Source organism: Anomaloglossus baeobatrachus, chromosome 3, assembly GCF_048569485.1.
Source record: "Anomaloglossus baeobatrachus isolate aAnoBae1 chromosome 3, aAnoBae1.hap1, whole genome shotgun sequence".
Classification (NCBI taxonomy): Eukaryota; Metazoa; Chordata; class Amphibia; order Anura; family Aromobatidae; genus Anomaloglossus; species Anomaloglossus baeobatrachus.
The window spans coordinates 483978964-483996795 of NC_134355.1; the positions used below are offsets into that span (position 1 = coordinate 483978964).

At 37.0% G+C, this 17832-nt stretch overlaps 1 protein-coding gene across 1 annotated transcript in view; it reads right to left on the bottom strand.

Moving 5' to 3' along the window:
* Positions 1-214: 214 nt before the first annotated feature.
* FNDC3B (fibronectin type III domain containing 3B) overlaps positions 215-17832 on the bottom strand; it is a 538015-nt gene continuing 520397 nt past the window's right edge. Inside the window, exons 25-26 of the mRNA XM_075340617.1 lie at positions 15003-15130; positions 215-5046 (exon numbers count right to left, since the gene is read on the bottom strand). Coding sequence (XP_075196732.1) covers positions 4735-5046; positions 15003-15130 — 440 coding nt within the window. The 3' untranslated portion in view covers positions 215-4734. The remainder of the gene's footprint in view (positions 5047-15002; positions 15131-17832) is intronic.

Below are 17832 nucleotides of genomic sequence, written 5' to 3' on the forward strand. Positions count from 1 at the left end.
AACTCCTTGCAGATGTTGTCCTTGGTGGGATTTAAACCCAGTGCCCCAGTTCTGATTGCAATACTAACCACTTAGCCACTGTGCTGCCTTCATTCCTTTAGTGGCTTTATTTTTATTTTATTTTTTACATATATTCTACATTATTAACCTTGAACATCAGTAAAACAAAAAAAGAATGACCATCAAGATAAGAAGTAAAACATTTATTGGGCTTAAATATATTACATATACACTAAAAGTACAATTAAGTTTTACATACTGTAGCAATTTCTTATTTTGCAAAATCTATACATTAAAGTAGATATACCGGCTTTAATACAATGCATACAAAGTAGTCTTAAATTTACAATACCAGAAAAACGTGATTTTAATTTTTAATGAAATGTTTGGAATGTTTGTCCAATAGTGAGGTAAAAAAATATTTTGTAATTCAATTGAAACAATTGTGCAAAAATACAATTCTGACTTGTCTAATTGTTGCTTTCAAATTGACCTGAAGAGGCAACAATCTATTGCAATTAGTTATCTGGTAGCCTACGTCATGACCCTGAGATCTAAGGTGACTCGTTAGTTTCTCTGCCAGTCTGTTTTCGCAAGCGGGAAAAGTAGGCCAGTGCACTTATTTAATTTGCCTGCCAAGGTACAGCGGTCTTTAAATAAATGACTGCTCTTTCATCAACAGGTCATGTCAGAGTGTACATGAATGTAGGTGTCAAATCCTGATCCAAAAGCTCTGGATGAGTATTCTAAGATTAGAAATAATGCACAAAAGGTCAATTCTAATTGCGGAAAATGACTATCATATATAACTTATTCCATGGTTGGAGGCTTGGAGTACCAATAATGGCATGGCTTCTTTAAGAGCCTAAACGTATGATTAAAATAAAGCATTAAAAGGACTATGAGGAAAAGTATAAAAAAATATATTTTGGTAATTTCATATTTTAATGGACACAAATATAAAAATTACATTAATTCCATAATAAAAAATAAGTCCCTCCAGAAATAAAAGACAAATATCTTCTAAAACTGGCCAATAATGTTCCTTTTTTCCCCCAAATGCATATATAAAATATTCCCATAGTGGCTTATTAAACAATTGGAATAAAATGACGTCTTTGTAACAGGATTACATTGTAACATTGATGATGAAACATTCAAAGCAGCATTAAAAAAAAAAAAAAAAGAAATATTTGGAAAATTCGAATATGTTTTACGTACCTTAAAATGACTACAGCCCCCACCCTCCCATTTCCTTTATTAAAGAGATAAGGTGCAATTATATATTATTAAAATGCTTGCTTTATTTTTAAAGGTATCATGGTATTGAGTGTCGATAATATGGAAGTGGTATATTCAGTGACTTCCAGTATATTTTACTTTTTTTTTTATATAAAATAATTATATATAGCTTTTGTCTACTGATGTTGGCTACCTATTTCTTAATTTTTTTTTTAAAAAATAAAAAGTAAAATCAGCACACCCTTTTCTTTGCAGACAAAAAGGTAATAATGCTGCTGTGAATGAGCGCGTACATGTCTATACAAAAAATACCCTAAATATTTTTTTAAAATTCTATTTTTCTTTTTATTGACCAACTGCATTGTTCTCAGGAAATTTATTTTATCAATTTTTTTTTCCAAGGTAAATTATTTTTTCAATTTATAATACTTTATTAATGGGACAGTTACTTTGTACATTTTCATAAAATACAAAAAAATGACTTATTAACACCTGTATAGATTATGCTCATAAAATACAGAAGACATAAAATATATTTAAATTAAAAGAAAAATAATAAAAAATGTAATTTGCCATAACCTGGCAGAAATATTAGTTTGCAAGAGCTATGTTAACATAGTGTTTACAGATATATTACAAAACAATTCTAACATTTGCTACATCATTATAGGCACACAGCATGATTAGTGGATCATAACACTTTCCTCAGAAGAGATGATTAGAGAGATCGATTACATGTAAACGTTTTAATCACGGATGTTTTTTTGGCTTTACATGCGCTGATTTTAGGTAACAACAACAAAAAAAAATAAAAGAAAAAAGAAATCTCGCATAAAAGGCAGAGATCACTTAAAATGCTGCTGGGTAAAAACCTAAATGACAAAAAAAAAAAATAAAAATGATCATGCTACAAATATTAGTACATATTTATTTGTCTTTACAATAAATAAAAGATTGCACTGTAATTGGTTTTTAAAGTACTTAATATATTGTAAAAAATAAAAAATTAAAAAAAAAATTAAAAAAACTACAACAGTTCCCCATTGCTTTGGTTATGGGAATAAAAAGCAGATATTCTATATAGAGGAATATGACAAGATACCTCAGTGAACGTCAAGACATTTAATTCTATCACAATGCAAAAGAAAGCAGCAAAAATATACAAAATATAGATTTATATAAAAGCGGAGTATATGTCGTGTGTCTGTTGCCCCTTTTGGAAATGAATTGCACCTTCAGCTGAAATGTTTCCCTGAGGCACTTTAAATTGAGAAAAAACAGGAGGGTCATAGAATGATTAAAAGTAAAAGAGCATCGAATATTGGGATTTGGGTCCAATTTATCATTTGCATGTTTGTTTTAAAGGGGTTGTGCATTACTTTTACATTGATGGCCTTTCTTTAGGATGGGTCATCAAAGTCTGATCGGCTGGAGTGCGACACCTTGAACCCTCCGCCGATCAGCTGTTTTCAGTGCCAGCAGGAAGTGCACTCAGTTCCATAGCTGCTTCGTCAACTGACAACGGCCAGGTACTACATATCCACCTCCCATTGGAATTATTAGGAGGCAGATGTGCCATACTTGGCCATGGACACTATCAGAAAACAGGGCAGCTCAGGAACTGAGCATTTTCAGCCACCTACTGCGCCGCTGGCATCGAAAACAGCTGTTTGGCGGAGGTGCGGTGTGTTGGACCCCGGAAAATCAGATATTGATGACCCGTCCTAAGGATAGACGTGGATAACCTCTTTAATTTTTTATTTTTGTCTTTGCCAGAGTCATCAAAATGGCCCTCAATGTTTTTGAGGAATTTGGTGCAAATGCAAAGATACTTATAATTTTACTCTTCTGCGCATTTTTTGAGTAAAATATTTCACAACTCTTTCAAAACGTTGCACTTTAGTCTTCAACTGGGAGGAAAAAAAAAAAAATCACACAGATTTTGTACCCCACCAGGGTAGAGGAGTACAATACCCCCAAAATTTTGCAACATTTCAAAAAAAGTCTCAAATTAATTAGCTGAAAATATTTGAAACACTCTCGAACAAAGTTAAAAAAAATAACCATGACTAATAAAAACTAGTATAAAAAAATTAAATTTTTTACTCTAAAAAAGGGCTACAAAAAGAATAGTGAATTGAGGCCTTAGTGTTTAATTGGCTAAATTATTAGAAAGTTATTTGATGAGGTGCATATATCTCTAAAGAAAATATTCTATATGCTTAAAAAAATCTCAATGCAATAAATACTGGTTCTGATAATAAAGAAACAGTTAGGACTATTCAGTGGACTCCCTAATGAATAATATTTCAACTACATCTTTGCTACTCTGTGACCTCAATGTAATTGGGCCGGTAATAAACAGATTATTTACATACACTAATAACATTTATAATCATAACTAATAAGAAAAACTATGACGACCTCCTGGGCCCAGAATTGCACTGTAGATTTTAGGGTCACATTTATTTTGTTTTTAATAATTTTAATATTGGAGATTTTTCTACCAGAAAGGTTTGAAATGAAGGACTTTGTGTATACACATGTGGGTGGACTAGTCATGTGCTACGAGAAGGGAATGGATGGCGTAGGACTTAATTCCCAAACCACAACCAGAGTCTTAGATCTAGTCAAACTTTATATTAACCTTTTAATCTACCATATATTTTAAAACTGTGTATTTAGAATAAAAAAAACCCTTTTTCATATGTGTAATAACGAATATATAATACATACAGTGTTAGATACTGAAATGTGAACTACAGTAAGTAAAGTTTTGGCTTTTTCGTTAGCTAGCTGCATTGGGTCATGGTAATGCAATATTTGATCTCACACCAATGTTATTGTGTTGGTTTTGGACATGGTGTTACTTCCAGCCACCATGTACAGCAGATAACATAGCCTTAAAGCACATTGAATTTGAAGGCACTATTTTAATTTGCGTATATTGTATATCACTTAAGTTTGTAAACATGCAGTTAAGTTCCCTTCTTAAAGATAGCAATATGATAACTTGTATACAAGCAATTTCAAGTAAAAAAAATTATAAACAATTCTATACGTGTATCATATTCTCGCTTTCTAAATTATAAAGTTTGTATATTGTGTATTTGCACTCATGTATACACCTTGCTGTGAGTGAATAGCTGTGTTTCGGTGTAAAAACCATATTACTTTGAATTATGCTGCATTTTCAACATTCATTTAGAATTAATGTCAACCAGTGTTGTGGGTCACAAAAATGAATCCACTCTGAACACTGCTGCACTTTAGTCAGCGATATATCTGCTTAACAGAAACAGAATTCAGCTACGTCCCGGCTTTACATTTCAAAAAGGTGCATCCAAACACTGAGAATGTAATGAAATAGTAAAAAATACGAATATAAAATGTAGAACGGAAAATGTCTGTATTTATTTAAAAATGAATATTTGAATAAATGGATTATAATGCGCAGCATTAGTTAAGATATCTCTAACCTGTCTTCATGGTTTACTTCATAAAGAAGTACTGAAGTATAAAGGCAAATAAAATAGACAAGGTTGCAAAGCCTAAAACAATAAGAATTGCAAACTGTTCATCAGTAGGCACCATGCCCTTGAGTTTTGAATTATCAAGGTGCGATAGGTCCTCTGGCAACATGAGATCATTCCGTCTCACAATAAAAGACGCAGATGGGCTGTAGGAGCCACAGAGTTCCTGTGAAGTATCGATACATCGACGACATACACAAATCCGAAATCTGTAATCCATATTAGTTTGTACACCTGAGATCTGAAATGATGTGTCTTCTCCTTTGTATACCTGCAATATAAAATCTTACGTTAAATCTATATACATGAATGAAAAATTAGATATTAGGTATTTAATGTAAAAAAAAAAAAATAAAAAAAGAAAAAGGTAAGTTAAATAGTGCTGAAAAAGGAGTTAAAATTTTTTTTTTAAGTAGACTATTTTATACCATAAAGATTCTTTATCCAAATATTTTTGATGATGTTTATATGCAGAATATATTTGTATCCTTTATATAAAACTCCATAATACTATTTCAGCTAAGAGGAGCACTTTAAATTACATTATATAAAGAAACTTAGATATCCATTATTATAGATACCATCACAGACTCATACAACATCCGGTCTCCATTTTTAAAATTTAGTGATCTTTATTTTCATGCATAGCATAATTGAAGATAATTCTGGTTTGGAAGGCATGTGAAGGCTGCAACTGATCAGTGGCCACTGATTGACTGTAGTAGTCATGAGTGGTCATTGGAAGAGAACGCAAAATGAGCAACAGGCAATACCGGCATCAGTGAATTTTAAAAGCATGGGACCGGTACTAGAGAATATAGGTTTTTTGTTCAATAATCTTATAGCCTCATTTTTATAACTGCTTTAGGACTTTTCACCGACATTACACATCTAGGTGGTACGGCTTCTACTCTGCAGTGACGTTTTAAAATGTCACTACATAATAGCACAGATATAAGTGATAATGTATTTAGCCATAGACCCTAAAAACAAGGCCCTAACCGGGGTGAGAGGGAGAAGGAACACTTGAGCAATGCGTGTGACTAGTTTCTCCATACAGGAGGCATCTTGAAGCTTCATCCCCAACAAAGCCTTTTGTACGAAGTATTACATACATTTCAGTATTTTTTCATTGAGTCATTTCTCATTATTACATATTACTAAGTTTATGGACAGCACAGTTTGATAACTTTGCCTCTGTGGATTGGATGGGTTGTTACAGAGATCTGGTGATAAATTATTAACTTAGAAAATTGGTGATGTGTTCAATACTTGTCTCACATCCCGTATATGCATATTATATTATTACATTACATTATATATATATATGCATATATATATATATATATATATATATATACATATATATATATATATATATACATATACACATATACATATACACATATACACATACACATACACATATACATATACATATATATATATATATATATATATACACATACATACAGTGCCTACAAGTAGTATTCAACCCCCTGCAGATTTAGCAGGCTTGATAAGATGCAAATAAGTTAGAGCCTGCAAACTTCAAACAAGAGCAGGATTTATTAACAGATGCATAAATCTTACAAGCCAACAAGTTATGTTGCTCAGTTAAATTTTAATAAATTTTCAACATAAAAGTGTGGGTCAATTATTATTCAACCCCTAGGTTTAATATTTTGTGCAATAACCCTTGTTTGCAATTACAGCTAATAATCGTCTTTTATAAGACCTGATCAGGCCGGCACAGGTCTCTGGAGTTATCTTGGCCCGCTCCTCCATGCAGATCTTCTCCAAGTTATCTAGGTTCTTTGGGTGTCTCATGTGGACTTTAATCTTGAGCTCCTTCCACAAGTTTTCAATTGGGTTAAGGTCAGGAGACTGACTAGGCCACTGCAACACCTTGATTTTTTTTCCCTCTTGAACCAGGCCTTGGTTTTCTTGGCTGTGTGCTTTGGGTCGTTGTCTTGTTGGAAGATGAAATGATGACCCATCTTAAGATCCTTGATAGAGGAGTGGAGGTTCTTGGCCAAAATCTCCAGGTAGGCCGTGCTATCCATCTTCCCATGGATGCGGACCAGATGGCCAGGCCCCTTGGCTGAGAAACAGCCTCACAGCAATGATGCTGCCACCACCATGCTTGACTGTAGGGATGGTATTCTTGGGGTCGTATGCAGTGCCATCCAGTCTCCAAATGTCACGTGTGTGGTTGGCACCAAAGATCTCGATCTTGGTCTCATCAGACCAGAGAACCTTGAACCAGTCTGTCTCAGAGTCCTCCAAGTGATCATGAGCAAACTGTAGACGAGCCTTGACATGACGCTTTGAAAGTAAAAGGTACCTTACGGGCTCGTCTGGAACGGAGACCATTGCGGTGGAGTACGTTACTTATGGTATTGACTGAAACCAATGTCCCCACTGCCATGAGATCTTCCCGGAGCTCCTTCCTTGTTGTCCTTGGGTTAGCCTTGACTCTTCGGACAAGCCTGGCCTCGGCACGGGTGGAAACTTTCAAAGGCTGTCCAGGCCGTGGAAGGCTAACAGTAGTTCCATAAGCCTTCCACTTCCGGATGATGCTCCCAACAGTGGAGACAGGTAGGCCCAACTCCTTGGAAAGGGTTTTGTACCCCTTGCCAGCCTTGTGACCCTCCACGATCTTGTCTCTGATGGCCTTGGAATGCTCCTTTGTCTTTCCCATGTTGATCAAGTATGAGTGCTGTTCACAAGTTTGGGGAGGGTCTTAGTCAGAAAAGGCTGGAAAAAGAGATAATTAATCCAAACATGTGAAGCTCATTGTTCTTTGTGGCTGAAATACTTCTTAATACTTTAGGGGAACCAAACAGAATTCTTGTGGTTTGAGGGGTTGAATAATAAATGACCCACTGAATAAACTTTTCACAATTTAAAAAAAAAAAATTAAAAAAAGAAATAACATTCTTTTTTGCTGCAGTGCATTTCACACTTCCAGACTGATCTACAGTCCAAACGTCACAATGCCAAGTTAATTCCGAATGTGTAAACCTGCTAAATCTGCAGGGGGTTGAATACTACTTGTAGACACTGTATGTATATAATATATATATATATATATATATATATATACATATACATACATATATATACATATATACATACATATACACACACACATGTACGTGTGTGTGTGTGTGTGTGTGTGTGTGTGTGTGTGTATATGGACCTGCCTCTAACAATTACAGGTGGGGTAGATTGCTGCTGGCGATTGTTAACCAGTTAAATGCCGATATCAAACTCTAACAGTGACAGTAACAGCATGCCGGCAAGGGGACGCAGCATTCAATGTACTAATATTCAGCAGGTGATGGCTGTTGTGCATTACAGCCAGGACCTGCAGCAAACAATCCTTAACTTGTTAATTAACAGGTTATTGTTAACCTGTTAATTCCCCCTGTCAAACTCTGATAGCAGCATTTAACACGATGCCAGCAGGTAGACATGCCATTGTAAGAGCTCATCAACACATGACGTGGCAAAACCAATTATATTTTCCATGTTTGTTTTTTTTTTGCAGCTATATGTAAGAAAAAAAACCTGAAAAATGTGCCTGGTCAGGAACGGATAGAGGGGTCTAGGGGAGAATATAACAAAATGTGGTTGACAATCCCTTTAAGATTCCACTTATATTAAAGGGTTCTCTGGCTTCTAAACATCAGCTGCCTATAACCATGCATTTAAGAGGTTGGTCATTTTATGCTTATTTTTTTTAAAAAAAATATGTGCTGGGGTCTTTATTTTGTGGCATGCCTTCTACCAGCAGCAACCTTTCACTAATTCAAGATGTCCAACCACGTTAGAATTTTTGTGATAGTCACCAAGATTTATCCCCAGTAGGTAAATGCTGAGGTTGTAAGCAGGTCACCATCAACCGGACCTTTACTGCAACTGCAGCAGGGTCAGAAGCTTGGGAAGGAATCGTCTGCTTTAATCGAGAAGCCTTATTTTCACTGTCTTAGGAGGTCACAGAGTTCATTCAGGTGTTTAGTTTTAATGATAACTGTCAAAAAGCATGTGGGATCCAACCAAATTGATCTTGATATTATACCTCATCATATCTGTACTTGGCATGACATAGAATTGCATTTCTTAACACACTTTCCTTCATCAGCGTAAGTTGAAGTTATATGGAGGAAGGTATATAAGGCAGGGAGTGGGATTTCTATTTTCTCACATCTTGTAACAAAATAAAAATGTAAATGATATTTCTCAGAGCGTAAATGCCCCTCTCTCATTTATATCCAATTTCCATGTCATGCAGGAGATGCTTTTCATGCGACAGGAGAGTGAAATTAGGAGCAATTTACTGATTCTTGCTCAATTTATCATAATTCCCATATTGTGCTTCAATATGTTATTTTTATCTCGCTTTAACTCAGTTACAAGTCTTAACCGCTGATGTAAATTTTATATCTTGCCTAGTTCAATAAATGGCCGTTTTGTGCGGACTCCTATTTCAGGACTACAAGAAGGACAGTCATGTAAAAAAAACCCCAAAGTAATACATGTTAACATGGGGCATATTTCATTGTATAGACTTTAGTAGTGATCAGTGTGTTTAATGAATTATTGGTAACTGAATACATTTAACTAAAAAGTAACATTAATTTAATAATTACAAAGTGGTCTAATGCTTAGTAAATATTGTATGTGGGATAATGAAAGGTAAATCTTACCAGGCACTATTAGAGGACGTATGTTGCTACTGTAGATGTCTGGTAAATGCTAAATCCTTGCAAAACTGGAATCATGGGTTTGAATTTGTGCAATTTAATAATGCAAATACCACATTCCATAAAACTAATGGTACTGTGTGGCCATGTGTCTGGTATTCTGCTATAGCCAGAGTGTTAAGTATTTACATGGCTATACCCTACACTGTCTAATTAAAGAGGTTTCAAGACGTAGTCGATGAAGGGTGGTTTATGGCCAACATGTTTCTAAGTCAGACAGACTCCTTCCTCAAGACGACCATATGAATGTGTACAGAGATTAAGTTGCTGGAAGTGCATTTAATTTACAGTTCTTCAGAATTTGATATCTATACTACAAAAGTTAATAAAGACTAATGTAAAAAAAAAAAATTTCAAGTGTTATGCTGCATTTCAGTGAAAGATTATTGTGAATGAGCGCTCTTTCGAACATTAGTTCACGATAACCTTTCATTATAGACAGACTGTCGATCACCCGAATGAACAAGCAAAATGCTCGTTCATTGGGTGAAATGGTTTTTTGGTTTCCAAAAAAGATAATCATTCTATGCCATGCATCATCCCATGAAAACAAGCCCAAACTGCTGAGAATGGAGGCAGCCTATGTGCACTCAGCAATTATTGATCGCTAATTGTGCATCATCTCCTTTGGTCTGTTTATCGACCGATGGTTGTTTAGTTCCGATGGTAATCCATGTAATGGACTTTTAAAGTTGGAATCTGAGAAATGGAGAGTTTGGCAGGGATTGAACAATAGAAGGCTGGTGACAGCCATCAGTCACTGTCATTTCTTTAATGAAAAAATAAACCACAAGATATGAATTAATCAAGACTAGTGTTTCATACACCAACCTCGATCAAAATGGTGCTGGAGAAAGATGCATCAAATATATTAAGAGGTGCACACGCATTTTCAGATGTCAGTGAACCAGGAACCAAAAAAATTACATATTCAAGACATTTCAGCTAAAATTGTCAATTTCTGTCTTAACACCTTCACGACCTTGGTTGGACGTATTGGTATGTCCAAGTTTGCATCTGTCCCTTTAATGCGGCAAGCTGGCATGTTTCCCCGCATGTCGGCTGATCTTATCAGCCAACATGTGAAGTTAACAAGTGTGGGTGGATTGGAGATCCAGCAATGACTGTTAACCAGTTAAATCCCGTTGTCAATCTCTGACAGCGGGATTTAATGCATGCCGGAAAGGAACAAGTCATTCCCCACTCCCATCGGCAGCACCCTGACGTGATCACAGAGTGCCGATGGGTTGTAATGACTTCCGGGGTTTAGCTGATGACCCCTGTGTCTGTCATGACATCGGTCCTGTGAACACCAGCTGAGTGCCGACATTCACAGGAGATTAGCATTTCTGCTGTTCAGGGCAATATTGAAGCATCACTCTGAACAGCAGAAGTAACTGGACAGCATCAGCTTCAAAGTTCCCAAAGGGAACTAGTGTAAACAATAAAAAGGGTAAAAGAAAAACGTTTTTAAAAATATAAAAAGAAAATTCATGTATTTGGTATCGCTGCATTCAGAAATGCCCTATCTACCAAACAAATGGCATAACGAGGAAAAAAAAAATCAAAAAGCCAGAATTATGCCTGAAGCCCACAGCATGAGATCATGTTCTGTGCACACACACTGTGCCTTCCGTATGCAAGAGCTGGAATGGTCTTGTGGCCTCCTGTGGATTACACTGGAACTGGCTGTTTGGGGGGTTAATAAAGAGGAGAAAGAGGGTGGGGTTTTTGTATTTTATTTCAACTAAAGGATTTTTTTGGTGTTTGTGTTTTATTTCTTTTCACTTACAAATCAGTAATGGGGTGGGTCTCAGATTCATCCCATTACTAAACTAGGGATTAGTGGCAGCAGTGAGCTATCATTAACTCCTTATTGCCTCGAGTACCACCGCAACAGGGCAATCAGGATGAGCCAGGTAATGCTGCGGGATTTTCACATCTCATGGATGCAACAAGTCTGGGTGGCTGAAGGCTGCTATTTTTAGGCTGGGGGGCCCAATAAGCATGGGGCTCCCCAGCCTGAGAATACCAGTCCCCAGCTGTCACCTTTATTATGGCTGGGTTTTAAAATAGGAGGGGACTGCACACTTTTTTTTTTTTAATTATTTAAATAATTTTTAAAAAAGCCGCATAGGGTCCCTCTTATTTTTATACAAAGCCAAGATAAGCACATAGCTGGGGGCTGCAGCCTGTAGCCATATGCTTTATCTGTGATGTGTATTATAATATGGGGGGACCCTATGCCAATTTTTTTAAATTTATTTTTACACAACAATATGGACACACACAGCGTGTGCGATTGGTTGCAGTCAGACACGCTGTCACGCAACCAATCATAGATGCCAGGACTGCTGGTGGATGGGAGAAGCAGTGCATATGCATGAGGTTAATGAGTGGCCCCGGATGTAGCGTTATAGCCATGCAAAGACTGGTAAGTGTAATGTGCTTGCTCTAATCCTTTATCCCTTCTACCACCATTTTAAAGTGCTGGATTCAGGCCCTACAGGTTTATATGAGGACTGACGTCCGGGCAGATATCCGGGATGATGAATTTCGGGCAGGAACAAAGTTTTTTTTCTTTTTTTTTTTTAAACCCGGTTGGACATGTTGATCCCAGATATCTGCGGGTCCACCCATCATTTATCATAACTATTAACTTGTAAAAACAAGATTTGCACATAATGCTATAAGTTATACTAATAGGCAGAGGGCAAATGCAGAAAAAAAAGGATGAAATATAATGTGTATCCTTTTAACGAGAAAGAATAATGAATTTAAGAGATATGACTGCATTTTGAATATGATATTCTACGTCTGCTGATTAGAATTAAAGAGAACAATAATAATGTTATCTAGAACAATTAGGAAATATTTCAAAAGTGAAAATGAAATTTCATCCTAGAATTCTTTGGGGATTTGCAGTAATTTGCTATTTGGGTTCTCTCTCTGCTGTCTGACTTATGATTTTAGAGCCGAACAGCATGACTTATGATAGCCTCTCAAGGAATTACAATTTAATTAAAATTTCTCTAAAACTCAGGGAAATGAGTCTTGTGGGTAATTACGAGCCTCTCCTAGTCAAGATGAATGAGCAGACAAGACCAGTATGTCAAGTAAGAAAAAGCTCAGCTCCTGCAGGAAAGACTGTAAACGCTACAATGTTTGTTATATCTATAGTATATAGTTAGGTCCAGAAATATTTGGACAGCGACAAGTTTTGCATTTTCTTTCTCAAAAAAGAAAAAAAAAAGGTCAGACAGCACATTTATCTATCTATATCTATCTATCTATCTTTATATATGAATGCTGTCAGACTTTTGTTTTTCTTGTATTTTATATGGAATCATGTACATTTGAATGACTATGCACCCAACATCCCCCTTTCCTTCCTTAAATTTGGGGTGCCTCTTATAATTCTAAGCTTATACTCAAGTCAATACGTTTTCCCATTTTTTTGTGGTAAAATTAGGTGCTTTGGCTTATAGGCATGTCAACTTATACTCGAGTATATACGGTAGGTCCCATCAGATTTTCAACCGAGTAATTCAATTACCGATCAATACCTTTTGCTGAAATTTTAGCAGTTTACACAAACATATTCAAGATACAGTTACATAATTAATATAGGCTTAAAGTGCAGACTTTCAGCTTTAATTTGAGGACATTCACATCCTAATTGGAGTAAGAATTTAGGAATTACAGCTTTTAATATGTAGCTGCCTCTTTTTCAAGAGACCAAAGAGAATTGGACAATTATCTCAAAAGCTCTTTAATGGGTTGCATGGGCTATTCTCTTGTTAATCCATCATCAATTAAGCAGGTAAAAGGTCTGGACCTGATTCCAGGTGTGGCATTTGCATTTGTAAGTGGCTGCTGTGAGCCGCCAACATGCGGTCAAAGGAGCTCTCAAGGGAAGAGAAACAGCCCATCATTAGGCTGAAAAAAATAGAATAAATCAATCAGAGATAGCAGAAATGTCAAGAGTGGAAAAACCAACAGTCTAGTACATCCTGCAATAAAAACAGCTTGGAATCTCAAAAAGGCCCAGATGTCCATGGAAGACAGCGGTGGTGGATGATCACAGAATCCTTTTAATGGTGAAACCCCTTCATAACAACCACCCAAGTGAAGAACACTCTCCAATAATTAAATGTTTAAGTATCTATATCTGTCATAAGAAGAAGTTTTCATGAGAAAAAATACATAGGGTTCACCACAAGATGCAAACCATTAATCATTATTTTTTTTTAATAGATAAAACTAAATTAGACTTTGCCCCCCCCAAAAAAAAACATCTAAAGAAGCCAGCCCAGATATGTTACAGCATTCTTTTTCTTGATGAAACCAAGATCAACTTGTACCATATTGATGGTAAGAAGAAAGTATAAAGAAGGAGGCTTGGAACAGCTCATGATTCAAAGCACAGCAAATCCTCTGTAAAACATGGTGGAGGCAGTGTGTTGGCCGGGCATGCATGGCTTCTAATGGCCTTGGGTCTGTTTATTGATGATGTGACTGAAGACAGAAGAAGATGGATGAATTCTAAGTTTTAAAGGGCTGTACTTTCTGCTGAGAATAAATCAAATGCAGCAAGGATGATTGGACAGGGTTTTATAGTACAGATGGGAATGACATAACACAAATTTTAGTGCAAAAACAACCCAGTGTTTTTTTTTATTAAAGCAAAGAAGTGGAATATTCTACAATGGTGGAGTCAAATCCCAGATTTCAACCCCATCAAGCAGATACTTCACATGTCTAAAGGCCCTGTCATACACAGAAATAAATCTGCGACAGATCTGTGGTTGCAGTGAAGTTGTGGACAATCAGTGCCAGGTTTGTGGCTGTGTATAAATGGAACAATATGTCCATGATTTCACTGCAACCACAGATCTGCCAAAGATTTATCTCTGTGTGTGACGGGGCCTTAAGAGATAACTAAAGGCATAAAGACCCATAAAAAAGCAACAATTGAGGTCTGCAGGAGCAAAGGCCTGGCAAAGCATCACAAAGGAGCAAAAAGCATTTGGTGACATCCATGGCTTCCAGACTTCAGGTAGCTATTGCCTGCAAAAAATTCTCTACAAAGAATTAAAAATTAACCTTTTTTTTATGGTAAAGTAAATTTGTCTAATTACTTTTGAGCCCCTGAAATGCGGAGGCTTTGTAGAAAAATGGTTGCACTTTCTAATCGTGTCACAGACTATTGTTGTTCAATCCTTTTAATTAACTGAAAGTCTACACTTCAATTACACTTCACTTGTTTTATTTTAAATAAAAACTAGTGGCCTGCAGAGGCCGAATCACGAGAAATTGGTCCCTGCCAAATATTTTTGAACTCAACTGTATTTTTATATGTGTCATAACAGGCGCACAAATTTGCCATAGATACAGTGTTTACTAAATTCAGACGCTCCATAGGTAACATAATGCTTATAGAAATTGGACCTACCTGTTTATATTCTGACTCTCGACCGACCTGTACTTGTAAAATATATCCAATAGGGTCTCCTCTCATCGGCGATACGGTCTCCCAGGTAATTTCACATGTGTTTCCTTCTAACTGTGTTACACGAGGAGCTGAAAAAAAAAAAAATATTACATGAATTAGAACAAAAAAATATTGAAGCACTACGAATCCCTAAAAGGTCCAGTGACATTGGAGATTACCCCTGGATCCTACTGCCAAGTACACTCACAGGGGTCTAAGAAGCAGAAACGTGGTCGTCAGTTGGCAGTGTCCTTTTACTGCAGTGACCGTGAACTTCTTCTCATACTAACAAAAGAAAATCTCTTTTTGGCTCACTGAAAAACAAAGTCACTAGTGACAACCTGTTTTCCACTTAAAGTGTTTGCTTTGCCTAATCACTCTTTGAAATATTAACCCCTTCACGAAATCCACTATACATTTATGGTGCATGTAGGAAGTGGGTGTATGGTGTGGGCTCAGGGGGTGAGCTCACCCCATACCCAGCACAGCCAGTACCCGCTGCTAACAATCGTGGATGGAGAAGAGCCGATTGTTAACCTGTGAAATCTGGCTGACTAACTCGGTCAGTGAGACTTAATTCGCATTGGTGTAGGGGTGTGCTATTTTCAGCTCCCATTGATGCATCCATGACATAATCGTGGGTTGCTGATGGGTTTCTATGACAGCACAGCATCTGCTGAAGACTTCTGTGCTTTTAATAACAGAGCTCCTTTGAAACCTGCCTGTGGCCGGGCTACAAAGGATATTGTGATTCTTACTATAAACAGCAATGCTAATGCATTGCTGTATATGGGAAAAGAGATGAGATGATTGTAGGTTTCAGTCCACTAAGGGGACTATTAAAACAGTGAAAAGTGGAAAAAAAAGGTTTAAAAAATATGAAGAAAAAAAAAAAAGTTCAAATTAACCCTCTTTTGCCAAATTAAAAAATACACATAAAAATTAAAAAACAAAAGCGGTCCTAAGGGGCAAAATAATAGGTTATGTTTCCTCAATGAGGAAGAAAATTCAGACCAAATTTATTGAAACTTCCTTTAAGTTGAGACAGGCTTATACGTCCTTTCAGGAAAACCCAGACAAAGCCCATAGGGATGTTTGGTTGCTGGAGCAGGGGGCTTTCAACAGGTGGGCAGTAAGGAGGGAGCAAATATTTAAAACAGCCCAGGAGGCGACCCTTCATCGATTTGGGAATAAGACGGGTAAACTGATGGCCAATCTGGTAAAAATTAGAGAGACTCTGCAAGGACCTATGCAAATGAGGGATCGCACAGGTGAGGTACACAATGATCCTGGGAGGATAATAGAAATATTGGGGGCATATTACAAGGAATTATACACAGGGGACATACAAGTCACAATTCCAGATAATATTTTGACTAAAGTGACCCTTCCTGGGATCACAGAGGAACAACGTACTTTTTTGAACACTAAAATTTCAGGGGAAGAGGTAGTTGGCACTCTCAAAAGTATGCAGAACAACAAAGCGCCAGGGCCAGACGGGTTCACGGCTGAATTTTACAAGACGATGGTAGATTAGACCTCTCCTATATTGTTAGAAATATTCAACAAGGTCCTGGAGGGTGAAGCGTCTTTTCGCAATAGTAACCTACCTAAACAGGCTAAAGATCCGCTATCCCCAGGCTCTTTCACTCATTAATTTGGACATAAAGTTACTCTCAAAAATAATGGCTAACCGCTTAGCCATAATCCTGCCCCATTTAATATCCCCAGCTCAAGCAGGTTTCATTAAAAGTAGATCAGCGACACAAAATATTCATAAAGTCTTATTGGCCCTTGATAGGGTGAACACTAAGGATCTGGTCAATGAGACTCCAGCGTTATTACCAAAAGATGCCGAGAAGGCCTTCGATAATGTGGAGTGGCCTTGGCTCTATAGAGTTTTAGACACAATGCTATTCTCGGGGTCTTTCTACAATGTGATACGTGAGATTTATACAAATCCTAAAGCACAGGTTTATATTCCAGGTTTCCTCTCGACTCCCTTTTAGTTGCAGAGGGGGACTAGACAGGGCTGTCCCCTTTCACCATTTCTCTTCAACCTGGCTTTGGAGCCCCTGGCGAGGCTTTTAACTGACCATCGCACTTTTCAAGGGATCCTCATAAATAAGATGTGAATACAGGCGACACTCTTTGCAGACGATGTACTGTTGTTTCTCTCTGATCCTAAAACTCAGGTACAACTTAGATATATTGCGAGAATACGGGAGCTACTCGGGCTTTAAAATTAACCAAACTAAATGTGAATTGCTGTACCTGGGCAATGGGAAGGCCCATTTGCAGGAGGGTGGCCAGTGTGAGCATATTTCTATAGCAAGATCATACATTACATACCTGGGCATTAGAATTGGTGAGGGGCTGACTTCTTTATATAACCTAAACTTCCCGCCTCTTATAAAATCAAATAGTTCAGGAGCTCCAGAGATGGCAGGACCTCCCGTTGAACATCATGGGCAGAGCACAATTAATTAAGATGATGTCCATGTCTAAGTTGATGTATCATATCCAAACTCTACCTTTGCTCTTGAGACATAAGGATGTTGAACTTCTTAATAGAAGTTTCTCGAGGTTTGTGTGGAGGGGGAAACGAGCTCCCATTGGTATAAGGAAGCTGACTGCATCAAAGGATAATGGGGGATTAAAACCACCAAATGTTAGGGGTTACAATCTGGCCTGTTTGTCCAGGTATTGGATGGATTGGATTCATGGCTCACAGAAACAAGTGTCCCTTGGAGTTGAGAGCGATTATGCGTTTCCATTGGATTTAAAGGCC